This window comes from Salvia splendens, chromosome 9, assembly GCF_004379255.2.
Source record: "Salvia splendens isolate huo1 chromosome 9, SspV2, whole genome shotgun sequence".
Taxonomy (NCBI): Eukaryota; Viridiplantae; Streptophyta; class Magnoliopsida; order Lamiales; family Lamiaceae; genus Salvia; species Salvia splendens.
The window spans coordinates 10,129,006-10,149,931 of NC_056040.1; the positions used below are offsets into that span (position 1 = coordinate 10,129,006).

Sequence of the window (20,926 nt, forward strand, 5' to 3'; positions counted from 1 at the left end):
ACAAGAAGAGTATGCACGGGTCATCGGGTGCATTATGTATTTAACTAATTGCACTCGACCCGACATTGCTTGTGCCGTGAACAAGTTGAGTCGTTACACGAGCAATCCAAGCAAAGAGCATTGGAGAGCTCTTGTGAGGGTTTTGAGATATTTAAAACATACTCAAAATCTTGGGCTACACTTCTCGAGATATCCCCCGGTACTTGAAGGGTACTGTGATGCCAATTGGATATCCGATAATAGAGACTTACTTTCAACAAGTGGATACGTCTTTACTATTGGGGGTGGTGCTGTATCGTGGAAATCCACAAAACAGACATGTATAGCCCGATCAACAATGGAATCGGAGTTCATTGCCTTAGATAAGGCGAGTGAGGAAGCCGAGTGGCTTAAGAACTTCCTTGAAGATATTCCATGTTGGTCTAAGCCAGTGCCACCAGTGCTAATCCACTGCGATAGCCAAGCGGCTATTGGAAGGGCAAACAATGGTTTCTATAACGGTAAGTCTCGACATATACGTCGACGACATAACACCGTGAGACATTTGATCACAACTGGCGTGATTACAATTGACTATGTGAAGTCAATAGATAATCTAGCGGATCCGCTAACCAAAGGGTTAAACCGTGATCAAATGAATAAGTTGCTAGAAGGAATGGGTTTGAAATCCACAAACTAAAGAATTATCATAGTGGTAACCCAACCATGATGACTGGAGATCCCAAGAACTTGGTTCAAAGGGACAACTAAGCTATGAGAGTTCATGAGAAACACTCAACTATATCTATTCCCTAGAGAGCAATAGAGTGTTGGAGAACTTGCCTAGTGGTAAAGGCCAAGTCTATGACTTCTAATGGTTATTAAGAATCTCAAAGAGATGGAGTTCTCAAAGAGACCAAGTATGGCAAGGTACTTGAGTAAGAGTCACCTATATAAGTGCGAAGTGTGGTCGCTTCATAAAACGCACTTATGAATCTAAAGTGGTGTCCAAGACCGCAATGGACACAAAACGTGAGAACGGATGAGGTTGAGGTGTTTAAGCGTTAACACCATTGTCTCGGTGCACGCCGTGGGGGATTAGTTCAAAGCATCGCGCTACTAAGCCGCCTGTGTATCCGATGGTGTCGACTATGGAGGGTTCAAAGCCAACTACTACCTATCCTTATGCTTATATACCTCGTGAGGGTTGAGCTTGTGTCTGCATGCATATGCATTCGGCTATTTCCACTCATGTGGGGGATTGTAAAAAATCATGGATTAAAATATGCCCGGTCAATGGATTTTGACCAAATAATAAATGTGACGAGACATTTAATTTTGTGAAATTAAATGACATATCGTCGATCTACATTTTACGTAGATAAATGTAGTATATTCACTTTCTCAAATCCGATTTCCGGTGAGTGAGAAATAGTGGATTAAAGTTGGGCATAATTAGCTTTTAATTAAAGCTTGGAGTTGGAGCTTAGGGAATAATTAACTAGTGTTAATTATCCCACATTGGAGGATTAACACATCTTTTAATGTGTATAAATTAAGTGACTTTATGTTACTTAATAATTATAGTGGACCAAGATGGGTGAAAGAGCCCACACGCGCGAGCCGCCGCCGCCGCCCGCCCGAGCCCGAGCCCGATCTCGATCTCGATCTCGGTCTTGGATCTTGGCAATTGGTCTTTGGGTGGTCTTTGGGCTTGGTGCTTGGCCCAAACTATTCTTTTTAGACCACCGCCGAGTCAGCAATCCAAGTGGCTTGACACGTCGTCAAGCGAGGCACAGTCACGGCTGCCACGTGAGAAATCCACACGCTTCACACACGGCGAGGCACAGTCACGACTGCCACGTGAGAAATCCACACGCTCCACACACGGATGACACACTCCTGCCACATGCTCGTAACCGTCGGCGGTTATTAGCCTTCATGGCTTGGTTGACCCTGCATGGTGGCTCGGCCTATAAATAGGCTAGCCATTCCACTGCATTAGCTACTACATCATTCACAAGCATTACAGCATAAGCTCTCTCCCTCTCTGCATTGTCTTTCTGTCGAAGCTCTGCCCTCTCCTCCATCCAGTTCGCCGGAGCTCTGCTGATTGCGGTGCTGCATCAATAGAGACGTAGACGTTTTACCTTTGGGGACGACACGCCAAACCGAAGAGCACTACCGGGGCGTATCTCGTCTTACGGGAAGAGGCCTCCTCGACTCGGCTTAAACATTATTCACGGTTACTGTTTCGTTTTTGCATTTGTAATCTCATTCTAGTTCAGTTTCCTCTTTTGTATTCCTTTTTTTGGGTTGTATTACGCCCGGCTTTTATCTCTTGTAATCCACAGAAACCAACAACATTCAAATGACTTTCAAAGTTAGTAGATAACCTTTATTTCCTTGCATTTTAAGTTTTCCCGTTTCCAATCAACACATCTCAGCTAACTTATTTGTTTAATAATAGTCTCCAATTAAGAATGACACCACCAAACAATTTATAGTACCTATTCCCCATGGGAAATCTATAGTAGTAATAATATTTTTTAAGAATTAGAAATCTCTTCCCATATTATTACGGATCTTTACTCAAAGCTGAGTGATGAAATTTAATGTAACTGAGTTAGCCCAAATGAATCCCAGAGACAACAGCCATCAAATTGTACAAGACCAGAGCCGTGGAGGTGGGCACGCTGAATGCGAGAAGTACAAGCATGGGAAGCGCAAAGCTGGGCCTCGTGTCCATCAAATAAGACTGCAGATGGCCCACCGCGTCGCAGATGATCGCATCGTAGCCCATATAGACCACCCGCCTCTCCCACTCCATCCATTCTCTCGGCAGCTCGCAATCAGCCTCCATCACCTTCATCTCGTGGATCCTCTTTCGCAACACGATCATGTTCTCGTCCACCACTCTCCCAGCCTTGCCGCCTTCTCCCTTCATCGCACGGACCCTTATCACGCCCGCCCTTCTACTCGAACTCAGCCTCGAGTTCGATTTTATATTACCTAAAGGGTGGAAAGTTTGTAGGAACGAAGTTGATGCCATGTTTGTTTGGTCGTATGAATTAAGATTTGTGAAAACTTAAGGTTTGATGGGAATTTGTTGATGGAATGATTTGCTTTAAAGTGTGGGTATATTTATAGTTTCAGTTTACCTAAGGAAAGAGTTCCTTGATGGGGCATGTGACAAGATTTTTTAATATTAATTTAATCTTAATAAAAGCGTGTTAAAACTATTTCTGACAGCGAGCCGCCCCTGCCAGGCGTAACGCGTTTTATTAATACCGATTTCGGTGAAATGCAGTGAAAGCGTCCAATTTTTTCCAGATAACGCCGTTTTCTCATTTTTGGTACTCCTAGTATTAATTTCTAGAAAAAGAAACTTCTAATCTGATTTTTTGCAATAATTTTGAGAGATAAAAGTCAAATTGCTTCTTAGAATAATTTTCTTTTCCACGTCAAAAACTCACTTACTTACTTTCAATAAAGATAAAAAAAATGTTTAACAAATTGGATGCATTAAATATGCTCTATATTCATTCTTATTTTCTACTATTAGATGCTTCTTAATATTTTCAATAAATTTTTTAGAATTCATAATAGTGGACTGAGAGTTTTAAATTGGTTATCAATTTTTATTATTGAAGTTTTAAATTAATTTCCAGACAAGATAGAAGAAAGATAGTAGTTGCACTTATGGCCAACTCAACAAGTCAGTCCATCGAATTTCAGATTTCAGGTTAACTAAATTCGGGTAATAGACTAATCTAATTAAAATTTTATTATCCTATTTAACTTGCGAGTTAGTATTTAGGTAGCCTACAAATTTCGGATGCTCTAAATCGTAAGTACTTTAATAATAAATGTCTTCAAAAGGATACGTTAGCTTCTTTAAAAAGAAATTCGAATGATGCAGGAAGAATACATGTATTGAATAGTTCTCAACTCTCTTTTAAAGCGTGCACGTCATATTTATTACGAATACTTATTCGATAATCACTATTAAATCATTAAATGATGCCAGCTTACGTTGCTTGATACTTCATGTCTGTTGAGGTCCACAATTTTCTGAAAAGGTTTATTTAATTTGTTTGTTTTTTGCATGTGAATCTTTAGTGGGAGGAATATGCCTGTTTTTCAGTTTGGTTGAAGTACGTTATGGTTTGGATATTGAATTTTAATAGTATTTGACTTTGTTTGGTCGGCAAATTGTTTAATTGTTTGGATCTTGCCTACATATATTTTTTTGTAAATCAATATACTATTTGTCATATAAAAATAGGATGAAATATTAAAACTAATAAGACAGTGCAATTAAATAAATAATCCGTCCTTATTACGTAAAGCAAAGGATGGTAATCTTTGTACTTTTTCACCTCTTTTTAATTCATTTTTTTATAATAATATCCACATATAATTTGCTGGCACCAACAATAATCCTCTAACTATATATAGTTGATATTTAACTGTACTATTTTTGCATGGCAAGTTGCATCTTTCTCAAATGTGTTGGCTTGTTAAGTACTATAGGATATACAGTATACTATATGTTGCAAAAAAATTCCCAGGGATTTTCGAAGCATTATCCGTTGCTTGCAAGTTGCTGGTAACAGTTTTCGTGGAACGAGACAATATAGAGGAAAAAATCTAAAACATCTCAGCGGTGATTTCATTTGAATTTAATGCTAATTGGCCATGGTCAAATTCGTTGATTTATTAAATTTAAATGAATTGGTTTGTAATAGTATCAAATTTTTTATCTATAAGGTCAACACTCGACATTTACGTGACTGGACCAAATTATAGATGAACAGTACTATGAATTAATCGTTGCATACAATGTTTCTTTAACGACCTCAAAACAAAACTAAATTGTCTTCTAATATTAATTAATTGGTATTGATTTAAGGTGGGATGATTGGTTGGATGATAGTAGATTTTAGTAAATAAGAGAGAAAGGAGAATCTTCCAATTATAACTACTTGCTAATATATAGTCATTAATTATTGAAATTAAAGTAATAGAGTTTAATTGTCCATTTCATCAATCATTTTGTACCAAATAGTAGGAGTATAACAATTAACAACTTTAATACTAGAAAAATACACATCGTAGCTACATGCAAAAATATTACTGCAAATGAAATTGCGTTCGATATTTAATTACATTAAATTGTGTAGCAAATAGGAGAATACAAGAGCAAAAGATGTTGATGAACTAATCACCAAAAGAGCAAACACTCCCAAAATTAAACTAGGCCTATTGTTCATCATCAAAATCTGCAGCAACCCTACTAATTCATACACATCCGAATCATAATTCTCATACCAATCCTCCTCATTCTCCAAATGCTTTTCCCTCTCCTTCATCTCCATTTCTTGAGTCCTCATCTTCAAAACAATCATGTTTTCGTCCACAACTTTCGAATCTCATCGCTTCTCTCTCTTACCGTCGTTTCATACATAAAGCGTGTGATGGTGTGGGATGGGATTACGCCGGAAAATGATATGAAGACAGAAAGTTTGTGGTAATTAACTATTAGTATTAATTTCTTGGAATATATACTTATTTCTCCTAGTAATTAATGTAGGTGGAGAGGCGCCGTCCACAACAAATTTGAATTTGTCACATGCTATCTTGAATTTTTCCAACTTTTTTGTAAAAATCATGGATTAAATATGTCCGGTCAATGGTTTTTGACCAAAGAATAAATGTGACGAGACATTTAATTTTGTGAAATTAAATGATATAGCGTCGATCTACATTTTACGTAGATAAATGTAGCATATTCACTTTCTCAAATCCGATTTCCGGTGAGTGAGAAATAGTGGATTAAAGTTGGGCATAATTAGCTTTTAATTAAAGCTTGGAGCATGTACTTAGGGAATAATTAACTAGTGTTAATTATCCCACATTGGAAGATTAATACATATTTAATGTGTTTAAATTAAGTGACTTTATGTTACTTAATAATTATAGTGGATCAAGATGGGTGAAAAAGCCCACACGCGCGCGCCGCCCGCCCTGCCCGAGCCCGTGCTCGTGGGCATGGGCGTGGGCGCGGGCTGCGGGCCTCGGGCCCGAGCCCGATCCCGATCCCGATCTCAATCTCAATCTCAATCTGCCATGATGAGCCTTCATGGCTGTTGACCCACAGCAGTGGACTGAGCCTATAAATAGGCTAGCCACTCCATGCATTACAATATATCATTCACAAGCATTACAGCATAAGCTCTCTCCCTCTCTGCATTGTCTTTCTGTCGAAGCTCTGCCCTCTCCTACATCCAGTTCGCCGGAGCTCTACTGATTGCGGTGCTGCATCAATAGAGACGTAGCCGTTTTACCTTTGGGGACGACACGCCAAACCGAAGAGCACTACCGGGGCGTATCTCGTCTTGCGGGAAGAGGCCTCCTCGACTCGGCTCAAATTTTTTTCCACGGTTACTGTTTCGTTTTTACATTTGTAATCTCATTCTGGTTCAGTTTCCTCTTTTGCATTCCTTCTTTTGGGTTGTATTACGCCCGACTCTTATATCTTGTAATCCAGAAACTAACAATCGCAATCGCAAGACGAGATAACTTGCCTTTGAAGGGATTTGGACCTTTTAAACTGAACTAAAAACTTTCGAAACTTAAACCTTTGCTGGAGATGTCGACGGAATCCAACACTGCTGCTGCCACCACCACCTCCGCCATTCCCTCCACCATGGCGACCACTGGACCGGTCAACACTTCATCGATTCCCTCGATGATGCCAACCCCCGGCTTCCCAGCTGCCTCATCCACGGTCCCTTGGGTTTGGGACAACCCCTTCGGGGCGTCCACTGGTTCCACCTTTGGTGGTTCGGTTGGTTCCACTTTTAGTGGTTCCTTCGGATCCTTTAATGGATCGAGTGTTGGTGCCTTCGGGCTCAATACTGGTGTTGGATCTTCCGGGATCAACACGAATGTGGGGGCACTATGCCCAACACGAATGTGGGGGGCACTATGCCCAACACGAACATGGGGGGCTCTATGCCCAACCAAGTTGTTGGCTCCTTCGGGGGCAACGGAATTGGTTCCTTCAATGGACCAAGTGCGGCACCTATGGCACCAAGAATGATGCCACCCGCCGAGAAGCCACCAAAGTTTGGAGGATCTGACTTCAAGCGGTGGTACCAGAAGATGTTGTTCTACTTGACAACATTGGGCGTCGCCAACTTCCTCACGGAAAACGAGCCGCCAGCGCCAAGTGATCAAGAGACGAGGCTCGAAGTCATGGCGGACTACGAAGCTTGGAGAAAAGGAGATTATCTTTGTAAAAATTTCATTCTAAGTGCATTAGATGATAGTTTGTACAATGTATACTCCAATGTAACCACATCTAAACAAATGTGGGAAAGCCTAGAAAAGAAATATAGCATAGATAATGCTGCAGGGACTGAACAGGTCGTAGCGTCCAAGTTTATGGACTACAAAATGGTCGACTCTCGACCTATCATGGAGCAAGTCCAAGAGCTCCAAATGATCATCCACTCCTTAGTGGCTGAAGGGATGACCTTGCCCGATAAGTTCTTAAGGTGCACGATCATTGACAAGCTCCCTCCAAGTTGGAAGGACTTCAAGAGTTATCTCAAGCACAAGCGAAAGCAGATGACCCTTGAAGACTTGATCGTGAAATTGCGCATTGAGGCTGACGTGCGCAAAAGTGATCAAAAGGCTAAGGGCTTCACCCCAAATGAAGCCAAAGCCAACCTGTTGGAGCGGGGCGGTCCCTCCAACAAACGCGAGGCCCAAACCGTCCAAACGACAAAGGGAAGGGAAAACAGCCTTCAAAGAAGTTTGAAGGCGACTGCTACAAGTGTGGCAAACCAGGCCACTTTGCTAAAGACTGCCGCAGCAAGAAGAAGAAGCCGGCAGCCCACGTCGTTGAGAAGGAGTTCAAAGACTGGGATGAAAACGACCTCATTGCTGTGGTCACCGAAGAGGTTAACCTTGTGGATAACAAGGGTGGCTGGTACATCGACACCGGCGCTACTGCTCATGTCTGCTCAGATAGGAGCAAGTTTGCCTCCTACACTGCTGCTGAAGGGAGGAAGATCAACATGGGGAATCAAGCATCGTCCGAAGTCCTCGGCGTTGGCAACGTGATTCTCATGATGACGTCTGGCGTCACAATCACTTTGAAGGATGTGCTGCATGTCCCGGACATCCGCAAGAACCTAGTGTCAGGATCAATACTAGTTAATAAGGGGTTTAAACTTGTATTTGAGTCTGATAGGTTTGTCTTGTATAAGTTTGGAAAATCCTTCGGAAAAGGTTATGTAACCGATGGGCTTTTCAAGCTTAGTGTAGCAACTCGCAGTGTTGCAAAGCCATTGGCTAATAATAATAAAGCATCTACTTCCTCTTATTTGACCGAGTCTTCAAATTTGTGGCATTGTAGATTGGGACATGTAAATTCAAAAGCCATTAAAAGATTAGTAAATTTAGATTTACTAAAGGCTAATGAAGTGGATAATCAAGATAAATGTGAAATTTGTCTTGAAGCAAAAATGACTAAGTTGCCGTTTCATTCGGTTGAACGAAACACAAAACCCCTTGAATTAATTCACACGGACGTATGTGATTTAAAGATGGTGCAAACAAGAGGTGGTAAAAAGTACTTTATCACTTTCATAGATGATTGCACAAGGTATTGCTACATTTATCTTTTAAGAAGTAAAGATGAAGCAATAGAAGCGTTCAAAAATTATAAGAACGAAGTTGAGAATCAACTTGGTTGTAAAATCAAAATGATTCGAAGCGATAGAGGAGTTATGCAACGCAAGTGGTATAATTCATCAAACAACTGCTCCATATTCACCACAATCTAATGGTGTTGCAGAACGCAAAAATCGAACTCTAAAAGAGATGATGAATGCACTGCTTCTAACTTCAGGATTACCACATAACATGTGGGGGGAAGCTGTTTTGACAGCCAACTATATCTTGAATAAGATCCATCTCAAAGGAAAAGATGTCACTCCTTATGAGTTGTGGAAGGGAAGGAAGCCATCCTACAAATACCTCAAAGTGTGGGGGTGTTTGGCAAAGGTGATGGTTCCTCCGCCCAAAGAAGTTACAATCGGACCTAAGACGGTTGATTGCATCTTCATTGGATATGCACTTAACAGTAGTGCATATCGATTTGTTGTTCACAAGTCTGAAATATCTACTATCACAGTAGGAACAACAATTGAGTCGAGGAATGCTGTATTTCTCGAAAATACATTTCCTTGCAAAGACAAGGAAAAAGTCTCAACCAATTCTGAGACAAGAATTGAAGAAGCCACTAGTTCTAAACAAGTGGAAGAAGAAGCCACTAGTTCTAAATCAGCAGATGCGGAACCTGAATCGCGCAAGCGTGCAAGGCCCGATCCAAAAGATACAGTACTAAGACGTGGTAATAGAGTCAGAACACCAAAAACTTTTGGTCCTGACTACATTGCTTTCATGTTGGATGAAGAACCAACATCGATAAAAGTAGCCTTTGCTGGCCCAGACAGGCTGCATTGGAGAGAAGCTGTTCAAAGCGAAATTGATTCAATTTTGCTAAACCACACATGGGTGTTGGTTGATTTGCCCGAAGGTGCTAAACCTTTAGGATGCAAATGAGTTCTTAAAAGAAAGTTTAAGGCCGATGGAACAGTTGATAAGTATAAAGCCCGATTAGTAGTAAAGGGTTTTAAACAAAAGGAAGGACATGACTTCTTCGATACCTATTCACCTGTAACAAGGATTACATCTATACGAGTGCTTCTCGCTATTGCTGCATTACACAATCTTGAGATTCATCAAATGGATGTAAAGACCGCGTTTCTAAATGGTGAACTAGAAGATGAAATCTATATGGAACAACCCGAAGGGTTTGTAGTACCTGGACAAGAGAAAAAGGTATGCAAGCTCGTAAAGTCCCTATATGGATTGAAACAAGCGCCATTGCAATGGCACTTGAAGTTTGATAATGTGATGTTATCAAATGGGTTTAAAATCAACGAGTGCGACAAATGTGTCTACATCAAGAGCACTAATAACGGTCATGTTATAGTGTGTCTCTACGTTGATGATATGTTAATCTTGGGTAGCAACACTCAAGTAATTAACGATACAAAGGTCATGTTAAAGAGAAACTTTGACATGAAAGACATGGGTCTAGCCGATGTAATTCTTGGAATGAAGATTCTAAGAACGAATGATGGAATCATCTTAACACAATCACATTATGTTGAGAAGATATTGAATAAATTCAAAGCCTATGATGGCGCGCCGGTTAAGACTCCAATTGAACTCGACGTTCACTTGAGCAAGAACAAAGGCGAGCCCGTTGCTCAAGAAGAGTATGCACGGGTCATCGGGTGCATTATGTACTTGACTAATTGCACTCGACCTGACATCGCTTGTGCCGTGAACAAGTTGAGTCGTTACACGAGCAATCCAAGCAAAGAGCATTGGAGAGCTCTTGTAAGGGTTTTGAGATATTTAAAACATACTCAAAATTATGGGCTACGCTTCTCGAGATACCCCCGGTACTTGAAGGGTACTGTGATGCCAATTGGATATCCGATAATAGAGACTCACTTTCAACAAGTGGATATGTCTTTACTATTTGGGGTGGTGCTGTATCGTGGAAATCCACAAAACAGACCTGTATAGCCCGATCAACAATGGAATCGGAGTTCATTGCCTTGGATAAGGCTGGTGAGGAAGCCGAGTGGCTTAAGAACTTCCTTGAAGACATTCCATGTTGGTCTAAGCCAGTGCCACCAGTGCTGATCCACTGCGATAGCCAAACAGCTATTGGAAGGGCAAACAATGGCTTCTATAACGGTAAGTCTCGACATATACGTCGACGACATAACACCGTGAGACATTTGATCACAACAGGGGTGATTACAATTGACTATGTGAAGTCAATAGATAATCTAGCGGATCCGCTAACCAAAGGGTTAAACCGTGATCAAATGAATAAGTTGCTAGAGGAAATGGGTTTGAAATCCACAAACTAAAGAACTATCACAGTGGTAACCCAACCATGATGACTGGAGATCCCAATAACTTGGTTCAAAGGGACAACTAAGTTATGAGAGTTCATGGAAAACACTCAAACTATATCTATTCCCTAAAGAGCAATAGAGTGTTGGAGAACGTGCCTAGTGGTAAAGGCTAAGTCTATGACTTTTAATGGTTCTTAAAGATCTCAACGAGATGGAGTTCTCAAAGAGACCAAGTATGGCAAGGTACTTGACTAAGAATCACCTATGTAAGTGCGAAGTGTGGTCGCTTCATAAAACGTACTTATGAATCCAAAGTGGTGTCCAAGACCGCAATGGACACAAAACGTGAGAACGGATGAGGTTGAGGTGTTTAAGCGTTAACACCATTGTCTCGGTGCACGCCGTGGGGGATTAGTTCAAAGCATCGCGCTACTAAGCCGCCTGTGTATCCGATGGTGTCGACTATGGAGGGTTCAAAGTCCACAACTACCTATCCTTATGCTTATATACCTCTCGAGGGTTGAGCTTATGTCTGCATGCATATGCATTTGGCTATTTCCACTCATGTGGGGGATTGTAAAAATCATGGATTAAATATGCCCGGTCAATGGTTTTTGACCAAAGAATAAATATGACGAGACATTTAATTTTGTGAAATTAAATGATATAGCGTCGATCTACATTTTACGTAGATAAATGTAGCATATTCACTTTCTCAAATCCGATTTCCGGTGAGTGAGAAATAGTGGATTAAAGTTGGACATAATTAGCTTTTAATTAAAGCTTGGAGCATGTGCTTAGGGAATAATTAACTAGTGTTAATTATCCCACATTGGAAGATTAATACATCTTTAATGTGTTTAAATTAAGTGACTTTATGTTACTTAATAATTATAGTGGATCAAGATGGGTGAAAAAGCGCACACGCGCGCGCCGCCGCCGTCGCCCGCCCCGCCCGAGCCCGAGCCCGTGCTCGTGGGCGTGGGCGCGGGCCGCGGGCCTCGGGCCCGGGCCCGGGCCCGTGCCCGTGCCCGAGCCCGATCCCGATCCCGATCTCGATCTCGATCTCGATCTTGATCTTGGACTTGGCCTTGGATCTTGGCAATTGGTCTTTGGGCTTGGGGCTTGGCCCAAACTATTTTTTTTGGACCACCGCCGAGTCAGCAATCCAAGTGGCTTGACACGTCGTCAAGCGAGGCACAGTCACGACTGCCACGTGAGAAATCCACACGCTCCACACACGGATGGCACACTCCTGCCACACGCTCGTAACCGTCGGCGGTTACAAATCTGCCATGATGAGCCTTCATGGCTGTTGACCCACAGCAGTGGACTGAGCCTATAAATAGGCTAGCCACTCCATGCATTACAATATATCATTCACAAGCATTACAACATAAGCTCTCTCCCTCTCTGCATTGTCTTTCTGTCAAAGCTCTGCCCTCTCCTACATCCAGTTCGCCGGAGCTCTACTGATTGCGGTGCTGCATCAATAGAGACGTAGCCGTTTTACCTTTGGGGACGACACGCCAACCGAAGAGCACTATCGGGGCGTATCTCGTCTTGCGGGAAGAGGCCTCCTCGACTCGGCTCAAATTTTTTTCCACGGTTACTGTTTCGTTTTTACATTTGTAATCTCATTCTAGTTCAGTTTCCTCTTTTGTATTCCTTCTTTTGGGTTGTATTACGCCCGGCTCTTATCTCTTGTAATCCAGAAACTAACATTTTTCACTTTGATCATATTGTTATCAATTTATTCTAAGAAGGAAAGAAAAGTAAAAACTGAATACGCGCTTTTTTCTCATATATGAATTTTTATCTGCCATCCTGAATTAATATGAAAAATTGAAAATGGCATTACTAGCCTAAATAACGGAAAAAAGTGGAAGTATGAATATTGTGTTTTCTTTTTTTGGTTTAGTACATGCTCTGTTTTGCTTTGCTTACGTGATGGTTTTGGGCTTCCCGTTTTGAGCATTGATTGATTAATAAGAAATTGAATATCGTAATACTAGTATACTTTAAAATTTTAAAAGAAATTTAATTGTTGGAATATTGGAGGAGATAATAAAAAATGATGTGTATCCGAATCTTATACAAATATTAATTGTCTAATTGTTATCTACACAAATGTAAGGAGTAGTATGTAGTATATTTGAAATATTTTGAAAAAGTATACTCCGTGCATTTTGAGTTTACAATGATTAAACTTGTGAAAATTATCTTTAACTTATTTTAAGCTTTTACAAAATGTCTTTAAAATGAATGGATATTTTCAAAAAAATCTGTCACTTTAAATGTCGTTATTTATTTACTTTTGCTTTTAGCTTGTCAATTCATCCAAACTAATTAACAATGTTATTATTATCATTTATTATTATTATTACTATTATTATATAATCAAACAAATTAATTAAAATAAACGAATCATTATAATGTTTGCCATGTATAATATAATACTCCGTGTAAACGACTTTTTAAATAAATTTAATGAAATACTATATACTACTAGTATTTAATTTATTTTGACTTTTGATGTCCCAAATCCCCAATTTCGAAATTGGAGTAGATCATAGTGAAATAAAGTAATTTAATTTTAGATAATACTCCTAACAAATTGCCTCCACTGTCTATGCCCTAATTTTGACTTTTCATGTCCCAAATCCCTAATTTCAAAATTTCAGGTTAACCAAAGCTGAGCAGAAGTAACCGAGATTTCATTCAAATTTCTGCAACAAATTTCCTGTCATGGCATTTCTATTTCAGAAGTTTCAAGAGGTAAATTTCCTATGATCCCGTTTGTATACTATCACGATATCCATTTCTATCGATCTGCATTACTGTAGTTGAAGAAATCGCTTGGCATTAGCATCCCATTGAGCTGATGTTCTGATATAATTGCAAAAAAAGACATTTATATTTGGTGATTTCGACTCAATATCCATATCTATGTTGTTTTTTTACCACTCATTTATACTGAACTGCTGTGAGATTAATTGCTTCATTTAGGCAGTCAAGGTGCTTGCGAAAAGTCCTACGTTTGCTAAGCAAGGAAGGCAACTTCAATTTGAAGCGGATATGAACAAACTTTTCCTTTTTACAAGGTGAATACCATTTGTCATTTTGAGCTAGCATTTTTAAGAGTAAAGTTGATGCCAATAAGTTTAATAATCAGTGAGCTTAACTGTATGCTTGTGCACTTCTGAGTTTTTGAAAATTTGTGATTTATGTTATATTTATTGTGAATTATGTTTGGCTTATTTGTTGCTGCTGCAATGTGGTTTATTGTCAGCTACAACCGCTTGGGTAAAAATGCAGAAGAAGCTGATGCAGATGAAATCATTGAGATGGCAAGTAAAGCCAATCTGGAAGAGCAACAGAAGCAAGTTCAAGAAAACATTCACGAACAAATAAGTACTTTCTGCAAGTATATGGATGACATTCTTCGTCCTGATCCACGGATGTCGAACACTCCTAACTCATCACCGGAAGCAAAAACTGCCCCTCGACGTAGTGGTCTAGGTCTTGCTGTCGGCAGGACCACGCCAATGGATCGTAATCCCAGTGAGTAACATTCTTAACGAGCATCAAATATTTTTTTTATCAAATTTCAGCAGTGTTGAAGTTTGAATCTCGCAGCTTCTTGCAGTCCTTCATTATGTATTATTTGGAGTTTTAGGACATCTTTATGAATTAATCATCTGAGTCCATTGGAGTCATATCCGTTAGCATTTAAGTGTTTTGCCGCTTGAGTGATGTTGTCGTGTAAACCTCCCAAATTTGTTAACTGTGTACTCAGGCATGGCTGTGCCAGAAACGAAGATGATAAAGCGTTGTGAGGTTTCACAAAATCTGAAGGATCTCCTTGACTACACTCTTGAAATCAAGCCGTCTCAAATTCAACACAAGGATGCTGGCCAAGGTTTGTTTCTGGATGGTGAAGCTGATGTGGGAGCTGTAATAGCTTTTTACCCTGGCATCACATACTCGCCGGCATATTACAGATACATTCCCGGGTACCCCAGAGTTGATTTAGAGAACCCTTATTTGATCACAAGATATGATGGAACAGTGATAAACGCGCAGCCATGGGGTACTGGTGGTGAAGCTCGTGAATTGTGGAACGGGTCAGGTTCTCCACAGGCTGGGTTGAATGCTGAAGGTGGTTTAGATGGCTCGGATCGGATGTGGAAGCTGCTCAGTAAACCACTAGATGGCTCCAAAGCTGGGGGTACAGGAGCTGTTCTCGAAAGGAGACATCCACTTGCTTTCGCTCATTTCGCCAACCATCCATCAAAGGATTTGTTCCCTAATGTAATGGTATGCCCCTATGACTTCCCTCTAACGGAGCAGAATATGAGAACCTACATCCCAAATGTCCCGTTTGGGGGCGGGCAAGAAGTAAGTATGAAGAAGTTTGGAACCTTTTGGTTCAAGTCATGGAAATCAAGCAGCACCGTTGCAGATGTTCCTGTTATCAGGAGTCTGGTTCTAGTGGCGACAAGGGCCATCTCGAATGAAGAGATTCTCCTCAACTATAGGTTGAGCAACGCGAAGCGCCGGCCTTCGTGGTATACCCCTGTCGACGAGGATGAGGATCGAAGAAGATGGAGCTAAGCGAAGTGTCTCAGTTGATTCAATCATTCATTTAAAGTTTGTAGTGTGAGGGAGGTTTCTCAGCAGAGCATTAATTCTTATTTCCTCATTTTGGATTTTGATCAAGTTTCGCTCTTCACTAGTTCTGGGTCTGCTTGTGTTGGTATGGCAGAGCCATTCACCACATTAAACCTTTCTATGCAAAGAGCACACTAGATACATTTATTGTTGTGAAATTACCTTATATTTGGGATTTAAAGAATAAATTTATACTACTACTACTACTATTTACCAATAGTCTGAATTTATTAGTAAATTACAAATTCCTCAAATAACCTGAATTCTTGTCCCGACTCCATCAGCCCAAAAGAATACCATACTACAATAATTAATTATATGGGCCAATACTAAAACTTAGTACTTAATTGATATAATCAACTAATAAAATAGTACAAAATGAAGTATCTAAATAATGAAATGATGAATAAAGTTTAAAATCAATCAACCCTGGATAAAGTTTGATTATTTTTATGGGTTAAACCCCATCGCTCAAATTATGAATTGACGACAAATAGGTGGCAAGATGAATCCATAGTCACACAACATAAATAGTGACTGAAGTTCCATTACCCGATGATGTCCATGCAAAAACAAGTTATCATATTGATACGAGACAATTATTATTATGTATCATATATCTATTATTTTGCCCATTAGTATTATATTAGCATATTTTTACCATATAATTAGTTTCTTATTCCCTAAGTTAGTGTATTTAGCATTATAAATAGGGACTTTGTTATTCATTTTCCATTATTCATGAAATAATATAATTCACGCTATTTTCCTGTCTTCTACAATCCAAAACCCTAGTTCCTATCGTCGTTGATCGTCGGGCAAAGATTCTCGCGACTTCACGGAGGAATTGATCATAGTTCTTGTCGTGTGCGAACGTCGGGCAAACGTTCCCGTGACCTCACGGAGGAATTTGTGCGAGGTTAAGGAATACATCCTTAACAACCGACGCTTTCATTGTCGAACTCATTCTTTCATGGCGAATCGTGTGGCAAACCGTACGGAACCGATGGTGGTGACTTCCGTCGGTGTCATCGTCGGGGAAGAGTCGCAATCGTCGTCGACTCTTGCGTTGGATACACCGGCGATGGCGTTCGAGCATATGCTAGCTTCGTTGGCCAGGTTGGAGGCAAGGCTCGATGCTTCGGAGCGGCGCGCGGCAGTAGCGCAACCACCGCCGCGACCGGACCCAGATCCACCATATGTGGATTGGCAGCGGGGGGAGAGAGAATTCTGGGCGGAGCGCGACAATCGTTCAACCACTGCCGTTGCCGGAACAGACCCACCAGATCCAGATTGGCAGCGAGGGAGAAAGATTTCTGGGCGGCAGAGCGCGATCGTGATGTCGGTGACAGCCGTTTCGTCCGTTCCGCAATTAGGTTTTGGCGGCGGTCCCTCATCACATGGACAACAACACGCTGCCCTACTTGGAGCGTCGCCATGGGACCGATACGGGGTCAACATCGAGCAGAGTCTCGGCAGGCAGGCGAAGGCGTGGGACAATCCCGCGCATAGACTGGATATTCGACCCGGGAGACACGCGGCGGAGTGGGATCGGTACGGCGCAGATAACGATAGATTTCGGGGGAGACGTGCGACAGCGTGGGACAACCCGGCGCATAGGATGGACGAGCCTGAGTCGCCCTATGAGGAGTGGCAGAGGGGCCGAGGGGACACGGGGAGGCATCGCCCGATCATTTCTCCAGCAACGTTCGTCGATTCACATCAGCACCTAGGGATCGTGGGCTCGTATGCCAGAAACGCGATTCAACAGCCGTGTGATCGTTACGGCGCTGATGTCGAGGGATTTTCAGGGCGCCGATTCACGGCCTGGGATAACCCCACGCATAGGGAGAATGATGCTGGAATCCACACTGTGGATTCTGATTATTCCAATCCCTCGAAGCTTAAAGATACTTCTGATTCCAAGGTTATAGCAACGCTAGGACCTCAAATATCCGAGGTGAATGTATCAAGTGGTTTCCCAAAGACTGGTGATAACATTCAAGTTGTTATTTCCTCTCTAGGGAAGCCATGTTGTGAGGGTATTGTTTCAAGAGGTCCTCATACGAAATGTGCAGTTTTGAATTCTTGCACCGATCCCGATTCGCTACAATTGCATAAGGGGGAGAGAATCGACACTATTCATGGTAAGAAAGATGAGATATCACCAATAGTTTCACCCTTGAAGGATGATTTTCACATAACCGGAGACGATGATATGGCGAAGGCTATAACGAAGGTCCTTGAGAAGAATTTCGAGATAGATGAGGACATGCACTCGCAAGCACTTCTGTTCAAGAATCTGTGGCTCGAGGCAGAGGCTAAACTGTGTTCCATCAGTTATGAAGCTCGTTTTGAGAGAATGAGGATTCAGATGGAAGACATCAAGCTCAAAGCTCCGAAAGAGGATGAAGATGTTGCGGATATGGCATATGAGCCTTGCATTTCTCCAGATTCCTTTTCGAGTGAAGGAAGACGCTCAGCTGTGCGGCGTGCGTTTGATCCAGGAGGAGACGTCTCTCAACAATTTTTGGCTTTCAACTCTCTTCTATGCTTCGTGGTTTCCACCTTGAGGACAAGGTGTATTTCAACCGTGGGGGAGTTTAGGCATGCACAAGGGTCGTAAACCGCCGGTTCCGGGCCCGAACCGGCGGTTCAAGGGTCGAGAAATTGCCAAACCTGAACCGGCCCGCCTAGCTCCCGGCGGTTCCGGTTCCGGTTCAAAAAACCGGCGGGTGTTACGCGGCGGTTCAAAACCGCCGGTTTTCGGCTTGAACCGCCGGTTCCGGGCCGGTTCGGCTGTTCGACGAATTTTTTTTTTTTTTTTGCATTTTTCAACTTTTCAATTTTAATCAAATTAAATTACACTTTTCAAGTTTGTTTTTGTATGCAATGTGAGTAAATAAAATTGAAAAAAATACGGCTAAAGTTGCAATTTTATTGAAATTGCATGTTTACAAATTACACGTTACAAGTTACAACAATTACAAATTGAAAACATATGGCGGTCTTGAAGTCTTAAACAAAATTTAAATACAAATGAGACTACTAGTGAAGAACTAATTACAAATGACAAGAAATGACGTTGAAGTTCTTAAACGTATAAGTGTATTATATATATACTCTTAACCGGCGAAGAAGATCTTTCTACATAACTAAATTAAGGACACATTTAGCAATTCAACTTTAAATGTTGAGTTTCGTCTAACAATCAACAATTATAGTAGAATTGTCAAAAGTTTCCCTCATTTAGCCGTATAGAGAAATATACTTCATCGACTAGAGTATATACAAATACAATTATGTAATTGTATTTGCATATTTTTAAAGTAGGAATTAATGGGAAAAAAAAGAAATAAAAGAAAAAGGACTTGAGCTCAACTTAAATTAAAAAATTTAAGTTGAGGTGCCTACGTATCCCAATTGCTCATTTGCATTAGGGAATCAAAGTCCACGTAGTTCTCTTACCTTACTTACCTATTTGGCTTGGCCGGATGTGGTTGACGGTTGGCCTAATCTTCATCCCCGGTGAATTCATCTTGTGATCCCTCTTGACGATCATTCCAATCATTTTCTTGTTCTCGTACGTCAGCTTTGGCGGCCCAATCATCAAGTAACATCACGACTTCCATATTTTTCGCCGAGAGCTTACTTCTTGATTCATCCAAAACGCGCGAGCCAACACTAAAAGCGGACTCGACGGCGACGGTGGAAGCCGGAACAGAAAAAATCTCCTTGGCCATTGAAGCAAGGATGAGAAAATCTTTCTCGTGGGTTCCCCACCAATCGAGGACGTCGATTTGGGCGGGAGGAGTAGGACCTTCATCACCAAAGGAAAAGAGTGATTCAAAATATAAATCTAATTCACTGACCATACCTGAGGACCTTCCGTCGGTGCTGTAGTTGTATAGGTCGGCTAGTTGGGATTGCGCGTCGGGGTCATCATAATCGGCTTGAAATGCAAAGCCGTAGTTATGTTGTGGAGGAGGAGGTCTTCTGACTTGGTGAGTGGTGTTATACTTGGTTTCATATTCGGTGTAGAGAGAGCGCAAGTTATACTCGAGGTTTTGTTGCACAACTGACCGGTCCGGGAGGTTTATTTGAAAGGTTTCTGAGAGGTCGACTCCAAATTCCTCACTGGTATCCGATTGGATTGCTTGAAGGGGACCAAGATCAATTGAACTCAAATTGTTATAATAAAAATCTAAAAGAAGTAATATATTGATAAATAAAAAGTAATATTGACTTGGAATGAAATATGTATAAAGTATAAAAGAAGTGGTAAATTATGAGCACAACAAATATAGTAGTGAGCAGAAAGTGTAGAATTAAACTTGTGCAATTAGAGAGAATGAGGAGAGAATAGAGAAATGGAGATTGAGAATGAAATCCTTGTTAACACAAGAATGGGGTAAGGAAATATGAAGGAGAAGTGGGGTATTTATAGGAGTAAAATTGGAAGAAATAAAAAAAAAATTCAAATTTCAAATTTTCAAATTTTCGGCCGAACCGCCGGTTTACCGCCTGAACCGGCGGTTCAACCGCCTGAACCGGCGGTTTTTCCACAAAACCGGTGGGTTGGTCCACGGTTTTCCAACACAAACCGCCGGTTTCTGACCTCACCTAGCCCCTACGCCTGAAAAGCTTCCGGAACCGGCGGAAACCGGTCGGAACCGCCGGTTCAAACCGGCGGTTTTCGTCCAAAACCGGCAGTTTTCGCCCAAAACCGGCGAACCGCCGGTTCATACCAATCCCTACTTTGAACCCCTACGAACCCTATGCCGTTAGACCCTTTGAACCGGCGGTTCGAACCGCCGAACCGCCGGTTCACGGTTCAAGTTATTGCCGAACCTGAACCGGCCCTTATGACCCTGCGACCCTTCTGCCGGTTCAACCTGCCGGTTCCGGGCCCGGTTCCGGTTCATGAACCGGCGGTTCCGAACCGCCGGTTAACCGCCGGGCCGGGTCGGTTTGTGCATGCCTAGGGGAGTTGATACGAGACAATTAATATTATTTATCATATATCTATTATTTTGCCCTTTAGTATTATATTAGCATATTTTTACCATATAATTAGTTTCTTATTCCCTAAGTTAGTGTATTTAGCATTATAAATAGGGACTTTGTTATTCATTTTCCATTATTCATGAAATAATATAATTCACGCTATTTTCCTGTCTTCTACAATCCAAAACCCTAGTTCCTATCGTCGTTGATCGTCGGGCAAAGATTCTCGCGACTTCACGGAGGAA

At 41.4% G+C, this 20,926-nt stretch overlaps 2 protein-coding genes across 3 annotated transcripts; one reads left to right on the forward strand and one right to left on the reverse strand.

The window, feature by feature from the left end:
• Positions 1–2,351: 2,351 nt before the first annotated feature.
• On the reverse strand, positions 2,352–3,082 carry LOC121747407. The gene has a single exon (XM_042141440.1). The coding sequence runs from the start codon at positions 3,029–3,031 to the stop codon at positions 2,606–2,608; it is 426 nt and encodes a 141-aa protein (XP_041997374.1). The 5' UTR covers positions 3,032–3,082; the 3' UTR covers positions 2,352–2,605.
• Positions 3,083–13,568: 10,486 nt separating this feature from the next.
• Positions 13,569–15,877, forward strand: LOC121746960. Of its 2 annotated transcripts, XM_042140929.1 has the most exons (5): positions 13,569–13,585; positions 13,685–13,778; positions 14,010–14,104; positions 14,293–14,564; positions 14,800–15,877. In XM_042140929.1, the coding sequence occupies exons 2-5, from the start codon at positions 13,749–13,751 to the stop codon at positions 15,615–15,617; spliced, it is 1,215 nt and encodes a 404-aa protein (XP_041996863.1). In that variant the 5' UTR covers positions 13,569–13,585; positions 13,685–13,748; the 3' UTR covers positions 15,618–15,877. The 2 variants fall into 2 exon arrangements, with proteins under 2 accessions (XP_041996863.1, XP_041996862.1); XM_042140928.1 differs by lacking the exon at positions 13,569–13,585 and having other exon boundaries at positions 13,623–13,778.
• The last annotated feature ends 5,049 nt before the right edge of the window (positions 15,878–20,926 follow it).

What these genes read in the sequence shown, in the direction of transcription:
- LOC121747407 (XM_042141440.1), bottom strand. Translation starts at nt 3,031, where the DNA reads ATGGCATCAACTTCGTTCCTACAAACTTTCCACCCTTTAGGTAATATA.
- LOC121746960 (XM_042140929.1), top strand. Translation starts at nt 13,749, where the DNA reads ATGGCATTTCTATTTCAGAAGTTTCAAGAG. An exon ending in AAACTTTTCCTTTTTACAAG is followed by an intron (nt 14,105 to 14,292) that starts GTGAATACCATT and finishes GTTTATTGTCAG; the next exon opens with CTACAACCGCTTGGGTAAAA. An exon ending in GCCAATGGATCGTAATCCCA is followed by an intron (nt 14,565 to 14,799) that starts GTGAGTAACATT and finishes CTGTGTACTCAG; the next exon opens with GCATGGCTGTGCCAGAAACG.